Source organism: Carassius auratus, chromosome 13, assembly GCF_003368295.1.
Source record: "Carassius auratus strain Wakin chromosome 13, ASM336829v1, whole genome shotgun sequence".
Classification (NCBI taxonomy): domain Eukaryota; kingdom Metazoa; phylum Chordata; class Actinopteri; order Cypriniformes; family Cyprinidae; genus Carassius; species Carassius auratus.
This window is the reverse complement of record NC_039255.1, coordinates 8322249-8333742: the sequence shown is the minus strand read 5'-3', so window position 1 is coordinate 8333742 and position 11494 is coordinate 8322249. Positions and strand designations below refer to the sequence as shown.

The following is an 11494-nucleotide window of genomic DNA, read 5'->3' as shown; positions in this document are numbered from 1 at the left end:
ACAGGTTGGCAGCTTTGCACTCATGCAAGCTGGAATCAGAAAGCAGGGTGTACCCTGAAATTTCTAACCCACACGTTCCCTCTAGTGTTTAGATAGAGGAATTACAATTTCAATAGGACTTAGAATTTATCTGATCATTTGTCAGGCTGATTTTCTGCATCAAAAATCACAAGTAACAAACAGAAAGTTTTAATCTCTGAGGTGCTATATTAACATAGGTTGAAGGAAGGATCCGTTCACTTCCGAAACACAAATGTAACAAAAACAGGAATTTTCCAACTGTTGACTCCAATAGACATTTATCAAAATAGCACTTATGATTTAAATGTTTTAGGTTTAAAATCGGGTAGCTAAGCCAATTCTAGACCAGGAGTTTTTATCGTTTATTTTTTTGAATATCATGTGGTTTACCATGAATTCAATAACGATATTTAATAACAAGGCCTTTTTACTGAATCAGAGGAACATCGCTCATGTTCAGATTTACATGTTGCAACTAATAAAAGATTTCTTCATCTTTTAATTATTCATATTCAAATGTTCTCACTGTAAAAAGATTTTGGTCTTTCTTAACAGGATACTTTTAACATTATACTGCAGTTTACTTTCATTAAAAATAACAGTGACTATACTGTTAAGTTTCTATGAATACCTAGGTGCTACTGACCAGCTTTTTGCCTCAGTCAGTTAGGAGTGAGTTCGCGTCTTGCGACTTATCTCACAAGTAACGTTACATAATTTCATAGCGGACGTGCAGAAATTATTAAAAACCATATACACAGATTGATTGCTCACAAAACGAAGTTTGAAATGCCTGCATTCTCCACCAAAATGTAACAACATTGAGTTTTACATAGTAATTAACTCAAATGATATATAGGGAATTTGAATAATTAATCAAGAATTTGATTAATATATATCTCAGATGACAGTTACATTTAATTTTATTGATTATGAAAAATAGCTCAATTGCCAATACCAATACTAATCACAGGGCACTGTAATTTACTCATTAATATGTCAATATTACATTCTTCATATCAATTATTGTGATCTCTTACTGTAAATTACTGCAGATCAAACCGTGGTATGTCCAGCACACCACTGTAGACCTATCAATTTTCAATAAAGTTATCACGCCTTATAATTCAAGGAAAAGTATTCTCTGGCCATGAAAATATTATCCTATCCTTATGATAAATTTAGTTTCTAAATTTAGAGCTTGTAGCTATAGATCAGACACATCTCAGTGACTCGTAATGTGAGTGGGGTGGAGTCCAAAGTCAATCATTTTATATATGGGTTTTTAATAATTCAACTAGTAATACATCAAACTACAAATCACACAGAGTAAATATGCGTACGAAAATACAGACAATAAACATTTACAAGACATAACGGAATCCAAATAAAAGAGAGAGAGAGAGAGAGAGAGAGAGAGAGAGAGAGAGAGAGAGAGAGAAGTGTAGAAAGCGAGAGAGATCACAGAATGAGCTCAGGTATGAAAATCATAGTCAGTAACTTTTGGGAAGCCAACAACAAATCAGATCATAACAACACTTTAAACCAGCATTTAAATCTCCATAGAGAAAGTGATACTTGCAGAAGTGTCCCATGTGAGTGTGGCGTGAGATCGGCGTCGAGCTTGTGAGCTTTGCGCGTTGAAACAGCCATGTGCCATGAAACGGAGGCCATGTGACGCGCGTGCACGCTGCGCTTGGCGTGAGCGTGGAGCACGTGGTCCTTTGTTCTGTCCTCGCGCGGTATTTGAAAGGTTCAACAAACATTGTTCCAGAATTCGTCTTCCTTGCGTGGAGAGGCGAATAGTTTAATAAACTTAGTAAAGAAAAGAAAAGAAAACGAACGAAACGAAAGCTTCCAAAGGAGCCATTAAAATGGCTTTTTCTCTCAGCCCCTGTGCTGAGGGGGTTCGCGCTATGAGCGCGGCCTGGGTTCGCGCTATGAGCGCGGCCTACGGCCGCGCGGAAGCAACGTTGGAGAGCAGCGTGTCCGAGAACGGAGAAGAGAAAGAAGAGCAAAAAGAGCGACAAGAGAGGGTGGACCTTGTTTGGTCAATTCTTATAGCTTGAAATAGTTCACGCCCATTTTCGAGGGAGCATCCAATGAATGTCCGCGATCTGAAGCGGAGGGAAAGTTCCTTTGTCTCGGTTGAGACAACCCCCTGATGATTTAGGGCCTGTCCGATTTCATCAGGAATATTAAAGCAAGTTCATTATTCCAGATTAAATACATTTTTCATTACTTTGCTCTAGATAAATGGGTCTGTCAAAGCATGACGATTAGAACAAGACTAGACATAATATATATATGACCAAAGATCTAATTTTTAGATCGAATTACACATTTAAAGATTTGTTTAACACATGATAACACTGCAGATGTTGGGAAACATCTAAATGTACCAAAAGGGAATACGTAATACATTTATAAAACATGAAAACAGAAAGTTAATGAATACATTCCATAGAATGCATTGTTCAAAAGAAGCCAGTGACTTGGCTTCTCTCCTGTCCTGTGTAGTCGTAAAATTTTACGAGCTACCAAGGAGTGTGGGGGTTGCAGAACATTTCCTTTTGAGAAAGTTAAAGTGAGGAAAGACATTTCCTAAAGTATAAGCTTGCAACTTATACTCTTCACATAACAAGGATTAACCATTTTATGCAATCCATAAACATAATTAAAATACATATTAATAATAAAATGAAAGTAAGGAACTTATACGAAAAGTTCCTTTGTCTCCAGTGTTGGAAGAATTTGGGTTGGGGGTTTTCGTTTCTTCTTTGAAGCTCGCATGGGCATCGTAAATAGTTTAAGTCCAGCCAGGCTGGCATTTAGTACCAACAGTCTGAATTTATAAAACAGAATTTAACCCATGAATCGCTGACCTGCATATCTGTTACACCCTAGAGATCCCAACTGCAAGTATTGTCTTGTCTCAATGTCATTATGTAATATAAGTGTTGTAAGCTTCAAAACAACACATGGTACACTGTTCCCGAGTGAAGCAAAATAAATGAATCATCTTGATTTTTTTTTTTCTCACTTGGGAGAGTTTCCTAACGACCTCAATTTCATACTGAGATTTTTTTGTAGGTAATCAACAATGCAAATATTAAATCGCAAGGGATGTCAAATTAAAAGTGCACACTTATCAATCTTTATTTGGCCATTGAGTGAGGTTTGCAAATGTTGTGCTTTAGGGTGAACAAATGAATAATGAGTGATAGCAAAGTCTTTTTAAGACAAGTCATGTCACTCAGTGGCCATATTTGAAATGCCTCTTGGGCATGCAAGTCCAGCTCCTGTTTCTTTGAATGGGGAAACATCAAATTCTCCAAAACAGTTTAAATTTCATTTAAGAAATCACCAAAGAAATCTTACACCAACTGTGTCAAATGTTGTTGCTTTTGCTCAAATAGCATTATAAAATCTTATTTCTCAGGATAGATAAGCTAGTGCATGTGCAGTCCTGAGCGAACGTCTGAAATCGCTGACTGTTTCTATAGCAACCGGACTTCTAACGGCAACTGCAGTAATGCACAGACTTTACTGATTAGCGATTGGCTCTTACATTCAGAAGGCAGGGCTTCCTGTGATTGAGCGTCCATATTGAGCATTAAATTTTTCCCAATTCAAAGCTGTATGAGTGACATGTCTTGGATATTCAATAGATTTTGGTGATAGTTCTATTCCTGCATTGTCTGAATTATGTCTTCCTTAGAAATGTCCTGTTTTAAGAGAGAGAGGGAAACTATTGAAATGTGTCTGTCTGTGTAACCCCTGAAAGGCAGTTCATTGGTGGATTGAAACACAATTGGTGAGAACACATCAATAATTAACCAAGCTTTTATTAATAGAGAACAGGATTATGCAATGAGAAAATCACTCAGACTCCGTCCTCACACTCCCAGCTCTAATTTGCCGAACCACTACAGATAGAAATCTTTGCCTGAATAATGAAAATATGCTCCTTGTTCCTGATCCTTTCTGTACACAGACTTTATATAATTCTTTACATTTATATAGCGCTTTTCTAGGCACTCAAAGCGCTTTACATAGAAAGGGGGTATCTCCTCATCCGCCACCAGTGTGCAGCATCCACCTGGATGATGCGACGGCAGCCATATTGCGCCAGAACGCCCACCACACACCAGCTTACTGGTGGAGAGGAGACAGAGTGATGAAGCCAATCAGAAGATATGGGGATTGTTAGAAAGCCATGATGGTCAGAGGCCAATGGGCGAATTTAGCCAGGATGCCGAGGACACACCTCTACTCTTTTCAAAAGACATCCTGGGATTTTTAATGACCACAGAGAGTCAGGACCTCGGTTTAACGTCTCATCCGAAGGACGGTGCTTGTTGACAGTATAGTGTCCCCATCACTACACTGGGGCACCAGGACCTACACAGACCACAGGGTGAGCACCCCCTGCTGGCCTCACTAGCACCTCTTCCAGCAGCAACCTAGTTTTCTCAGGAGGTCTCCCATCCAGGTACTGACCAGGCTCAGCCCTGCTTAGCTTCAGTGGGCAACCGGTCTTGGGCTCCAGGGTGATATGGCTGCCGGCATCCATCATCCGTCATCCATCCATCCATCACGCTACATGCTACCAATACTATCTCAAGCACCGTCAAAGCAAATTTGTCGATCTATCGGTGATTTACTCAACTCATGATTCGATTTGATTCACGATTTTATTTTGTCACGATAATTTTTTAACAAAATGAGACTGAAGACATTATACAGTAAATGAAAAGGTGTAGTTTTATTTGGCTATTGCTGCATGTTTCTTTGTGAAATTAAAATATAACAAAACTAAACTGGAATTTTAAAACAAACCCCAAATCAAACAAGTTATACAAATAAAATACATCTCTTAATATGGACAAACTAAGGCTTTGTCTGTGCTCTTTTCATTTAAAATTGGAAGCAGCCACTGGATTTGAATCATGTTCCAATCAAATATGCAGCACACATGCAACATGAGTAGTTTTTTTATATAAATTAGTCTGTATAGTTCTGAAATTTGAAGCATAAACAGAATGGTCTGACTTCAGTTTTGTGAAACTATACTACAAAAAAACATACTTGAACGAAACCGCAGACGAGCTGAATGTGACGCAGATTAACTCTCTAACAGCAGGTGGCGCTTATGAACAGCAATGATACAGTGTTTCCTGGATTACCGCTGTAAACAAAGCAGCGCTTATGAAAACACTACTTTAATATGCATTGTTCAGGGGCAAGATGAAAAGAAAATACCATGTAAAGTTTTATAAAGACAGTCAGTTCCCCTCAGAGATACATTCATATAAACTTCTACTGCAATTGTATCGCGATTTGTTTAGCATGTCAACCGATTTGAATTTGAATCGATTTTTGACCGACTAGCGATTAATCATTTAGAGATCGATAGAGAACCCAGAATTCTGGAATGTACCAAATGTGTTGTTTATTGTAATTTTATGATGTACAGTTACATTCACGTGCACTTTTATGAGTTCCCACTTAAGATAATGAAGTAATAAACTATTAAGCAAACTTCAAGTATTTTCGTTAGAGCTGAGGCTAGTGTAGTGTGCCGGCCAGACACGTCATTTCATTTATCTGCTCACTGAAAGTGAGAATGATGTGCTATGTGGAACAATAGTAGCCAATCGGAACATACCTGGTGTTTAATACTGTATATATTAATGTGCAGCATAGTTTGGACCAATCAAATTTCAGAGTAGCGAGGCTTCTCAGAATGATGCAGCAGGAATAGAAACTGAGCAGCTGACAAAATATCATTGTGGTTACACCTTGACAAAATTCATATTTACCCAGTTTTCAACTTTAGAAATGCTAGTAACACAACAACAAACAAACACACACACACACACACACACACACACACACACACACAAACAGTTAAACTTTTTATTACTTACACTACTATTCCAGTTAATCCAGATCCATTTGCACACTGGAATATTTTTCTATGCACTTTTTTAATCTCTATTACACTAGTGTAAATTATGTTCATATTTTCTTCTTATGGTGTACATACACTTATTACATAATCCATCTGTATAGTATGTTCATAGTATACCTATCTGTAAATCATGCTGATAGTATTTAAAAATCTCTAAATTATGTCCATGGTACTGCATTATCTGTAAATTTATTGTACATTTGTAATATATTGTAGTCACTGTATATCCTGCACTTCCTGCTTATTGCACTTCTGGTTAGATGCTAACTGCATTTGGTTGCCTTGTGCCTTACATGTGCAATGACAATAAAGTGGTATCTAATCTAATCTAACATCTGAAATGCACAGATGATAATAAAGAGCTATCTGTAAAGCTAATTTGTTGGTCTGCTGTAAAATGCTGATTGTAAAAGAAGTGAGGGCCACAATGGCAGCGTGAACAGGCCTAGCAATACAACCTGTTTATTGTTATTAATTGCCCACTGCCACCCACCTTCCAGGGCTTGGAGGAGTCAGACAAAGAAGGGCTACATTATTTCTCTCTCAGACTTGTATGCAGCTTCCTTAACTACCCTGTCATCACTGCAATGATTTAATTCCCTCAGCCTTCTCGCCTCAGACAAGCCTCACGCTGACTGACAACCCACACATTACTATGCACAGGCAGCAGGAGGTCAGCTATGAGCCGATATGAATGTATGAATAGATGGGATAAAAGGATGGAGTAATTGATTTTCTATCTGCTCTTCCATTTCATTAACTGACTAAATGTACCCGATTTTGGGCAGTTTTTTGCCTTGTTCAAATCAGCCCCTCTGTTCCATTGTTCGTTCTTGTCATTGTTGGTTGACTCTTGTTTTTGTAGTGCGATAACTTTGCAGAAAAATAAGATGTTTTGCACCCAGTAGAATTGGGATTGTGCGGGTACATTCCCATGATCCTCAGCAGTTCTATTTGTCATTCTCTTGTATGACTTGCCTTTGAAGATCTGACAGGAAGCTTTGTTTTGTTGTTTGTCATGTGGGATTTGTTCTGGTGTTAAGCGGTGTCAGAGTTTTAATTGAAAATCCATGTTATCTACAGTGGCACGTATTTACATTACAAATTAAGTTTTTGACATTGTACAGATTTAAACTGCTCTGCTTTTTTCTTCTTCCAGATGTGATCCATACTGTCGGCCCAATCGCCAGAGGAAATGTGGGCCAGTTCCAAAGAGATGACCTCGAATCATGCTACAAATGCTCCCTCAAGCTGATGAAGGACAATAACTTGAGATCTGTGGTGAGTATAAAAAGCCTTTAAGACAGACTTTAGACACAGTCCACTTCAGACAGGCAGCTCTATGAAACTGTTGATGCTTTCAAGACTGTGTTTTAAAATCTCGAAATCAGCAAAATAACAGTCTTAAAGATGATTGCACAATGGTGGTGTTGCTGTAAGACACGCTCCCTTGTCTGCACATTTGTTGTCAGTCGTTGGATGGTTGCAACACAGCAGGGCCTGAGGGAAAATTTCAGATAAAGAGACAAACAGGCAACATTTTCTGTTGGTTTCCACATGAGCTTTAGTGGCTGTGCTGTCGTGCCCCCCTCAGTGAATAACAGTTGCTCTTGTTGTCGCAGCATTAATTCACACTTTCTGATGTTGAACGTAATTCACACTTGGACAATTTTAACATGATTTGTTCTGTTTTAGACACAAGTTTTTGTCTCTTGATGAAAATATTCCTTAAATTTAGTAAATATTTAATCATTTCATATTCATGACAGGAAGTTACATGATGAAATGGAATGTAAAAAGAAATTCATTTATTTCCTAAATGCATGTTACTGAAGTTCTTATGAATGATTCATTCATGTATCTGTCGTTTTATTTTTACATTCATTTGGGATCTTAATTTATTTTATCTTTTTTTTCTTCTTCTTTTTTTTTATCAAGGTCTTAACTCAAACTTCTGGTAAAAATAACAGAATACTCTTTGATGACTAATGGCAATAATTTAGTCTACATTGACCCCATCTTTTTCTTACAATCTACCTCAAGCCCACATTCAGCTGATCTGCTTTCATTCATTCACCAACCGATGCTTAGCATCAAGTCATACTTTTTCTTCATCAGTAGTTCATTGCACATTGCAAAGCACTATGACTACTTTAATTTCATTGTGATTTTAAATTTTAGTCAGCTTTACTCTAAAACTGAGAAGGCATAATCTAAGTAAAGTGAATTTGAATGCAAAATTCAAACATTCTTCAGTACACAATTGTAGTACAGTACTTTGTGTAATTTTTTTTTTATTAAAATTAAATTAAATGTATGCATTTAGCAGACACTTTTATCCAAAGCAACTTACAGTGCATTCAGGCTATCAATTTTTACCTATCATGTGTTCCCGGGGAACTGAACCCCCCAACCTTGCACTTGATGGTGCAATGCTCTACCAGTTGAGCAACAAGAACACACATGCATTTATTTTACAAAATAAATATATTGTGTATTTTTTGATGCTTTAGTAATCCATTAAGTTATCCATTGTCCTTGTTTTAGATGTTTTCATGTGTTGTTACCGAAAGATTGTGTTCATATTGCGGTGTGTGATTGATTTCAAGTATAATTCTTTACAGTATATATAGTGCTTTACAGGTGTGTTCAAACAGGCCAGTCCCTAGCATAAACACTATGGCTTAATCACAAAAAATACTATAATTATATTCCATTTCTTCTTTAATACATGTCTACATTAATAATAAAATAAAATTTTATATGAATATCCACATTTCTGCCACAATATCGTGCAGTCAGTGTTAGCACAGTAAATCCATGGTAAATGATGGCGAATTGTAGATTAAAAAGCCTTCTGACTGAATCGTTGCACATTGTTTCTGCTGTTTGTTTGAACTTTGAGCCGAGCAAATAAACGGTCTGTGTAGTGGGGTTCAAATGTGTAGTGTGGTTTCATTATGGTTTTGCCTCATAAACATTATATCAGCCCTAACTTTGACTGTAATTACTGAGTTTGATTGGCTTTTTCATGTATAGTTAAGTGTCAGGGTCAATTATTGCAACTAGCTGGCATAACATTTTCCAGGAAGTCACAGAATTAAATAGATTTTTTTTTTATTTTTTATTCTAAGTAAGTCATAACAAAGGTGTTAGTTTGCTTGCTAGCTTTTAAACAACCATGCATGCTGAATGTCTTGTAGACATTGAAACAGCTGGAATGGATAAGGCTCATATTTTCCATATTGCAGCTATATTCAGATTGTTTCTCAGCTCTGTAAATTACCAGACAACCTCAGGCTTTAATGAAGCTGGCCAAAGACCAACAGCTTCGGACTGGGAAGATGTGGAGTCTGATCGTGCCCGGTTCCAGCTGCTGACCCTATCTCCACCATCTGGTGCGCATGAGTTATGGATCTGCTTTAATCCGTGGTGGCCACATCCAGTGGAGCCATGTGCGAGACAGACCAATCAGCTCCACCATCCAGACCAGCCGAGGCCCCTGAGAGGATCTCTCACAATTAGCCATGATGAGACGTCTTTGCGGTCTAACTTCAGCACTTGATGAACCACTTTAATCTCACTGTAAGGATGGAGAGTTCTGGCGTCATCATCATTACAAGGTTGGAATCGTGTGGTTAAGGTTGCACAAATTTGCCTCTGGCTGCGAGAAATGCACATGCTAGCCACAAGTGACTGGGAGTTAAATGCTAATTAGCGATTTTGTTTACTCTGTTTTATCTTATGGCGTACACAGACCTTCACTGCTGCAGCCCACGTAGAAGGTCATGAACGAGTCTGGAGGATTTGGGATATATATTTACTCCCAAAACTTAGCCCAGAGATTCTTACAAGCCTTATTAGGTAGAACAGGAGAAGCCAGGAAAGGGGCCGTGCATCCTTCGCTCTAAATTTCTTTCCCTATGCAGTGCTGTTACAGTACCTGCTCTCTTACATGCACATTCCACACATATATTTAGCTTCCCTTCTATATTTATTTATTCAATAATTCACATATTGACATGAAACATGCTCTGGTTTTACTCTAAGGCAAGTCCGGTTCGGTGGGACATGTTTAGACAGCTGTTACTGATTATTGGGGACCTTCTGAGAAAACGCTGCTGCCCGTTTTTGATTGACTGATGTCTGTACGTTGAGTTTTGCTAGCCGTCGTGCTCGAGTGCTTTTTTAGTGTATGCTCACATTTAGCGTTATTCCCAAACAGTGAAATTATGAATTTTCGCCCGTTTTTATGGTCTATTTCAGTGGCTAATTTATAGCAGAGGTTCCTGACCGCTTGCCTGATAGATTAATGCTAAACTCAATGGAGAATCTGTCACTTAAAAAGGCAGAGTAGTGGATATTTCTAGAAAAGGAACAGTTCGCCTAGTGGCATGCCAGAGAATGGCAAGGGGATTTGACACATGGGGTAAAAAATTGAAAAACTGTTCAGAAAAAAACAAACATAAACGTGCAACAAAAGATGGGAATTGAATGAGCTCTTGAGCTAATCCTTGTTCTTGAGCGCACAGAGACAGCCCCTGAGGCAGAGAAAGATCTGAACATGTGCTGCGCAGACAAATTCCTCTTGATTATCTCAAGCGATAGGGACCCGTGAACATATTTTTAGACAGGAGGAATCCAGTGCTGAAATGTTTGTATGAGGACCTTCGCTTCCTCGCTTTTCCCCCCTCATTCCAAAAAGCTTTGCTGAAATTGTGTGGTCACATTGAGTGCAAGTTAACAACAAAAAAAAATCTTACTTTTTTTGTGAATTACAGTGAAACTTTTAATTATTATTAGTAGTAGTAATAGTAGTGATTTCTTTTTTATTAAATTAATTGCTTTTAATTAAAAAAAAGTTTTATTTTAATACATAAATAAATAAATTAATTTATTTATTGATGTATAGATTTATTTTTAAGTTTTACAGTAGTAATGTTTTGTTTCTGAGCACCATATGCTGGCCTTGCAATTAAAATGCCTTGCTTTTGTTTTCTTTGTCATCATTATTATAATTTATACCATTATCACCATGAATATCTTTAGACAGGTGTGTTATCTACAGGAAAGGTTAGAAGGTAAGCAATGATGCGCTTGTCGCTTGCCAACAAACACTCCTGCAGATTGGGATGAGTAATGTTTTACTGGAAGAGATAGCTTAGGGCACATTAGTTTCGCATGACACCTGTGTTTGCTCCGTGAAGCTCAATAAAGGATGAACTTCATCTTCAGAAATGACAAGCTCTCACAGCCAAGATGCTTAACCTCCAGAATACAGTTTAATGCTTCTTGGACAAGGAGCAAGAGATGGAGGACTTTCACTCTTCATCTCTGTCGGGTGTTGCTGTTTCTGCTCTGTTCCACATTAATGCTGTGAAAAACCTAGTGAGGGTTTGAGAACAAGGATGAGTTTGATTATAACTTAAACATTTCTATGTTATTGATCTATTACGTCAGCATTATTTCTATATTTTTGACATTTGTCAATTTGAC

General features: G+C 37.8%; 1 protein-coding gene across 1 annotated transcript in view; it reads left to right on the top strand.

Annotated features, from left to right (window-relative positions):
* The first annotated feature begins 6678 nt into the window (after positions 1–6678).
* The window catches only part of LOC113113231 (O-acetyl-ADP-ribose deacetylase MACROD2-like), a 160241-nt gene continuing 155425 nt past the window's right edge, over positions 6679–11494 (top strand). Inside the window, exons 1-2 of the mRNA XM_026279394.1 lie at positions 6679–6694; positions 7158–7279. Coding sequence (XP_026135179.1) covers positions 6679–6694; positions 7158–7279 — 138 coding nt within the window. The remainder of the gene's footprint in view (positions 6695–7157; positions 7280–11494) is intronic.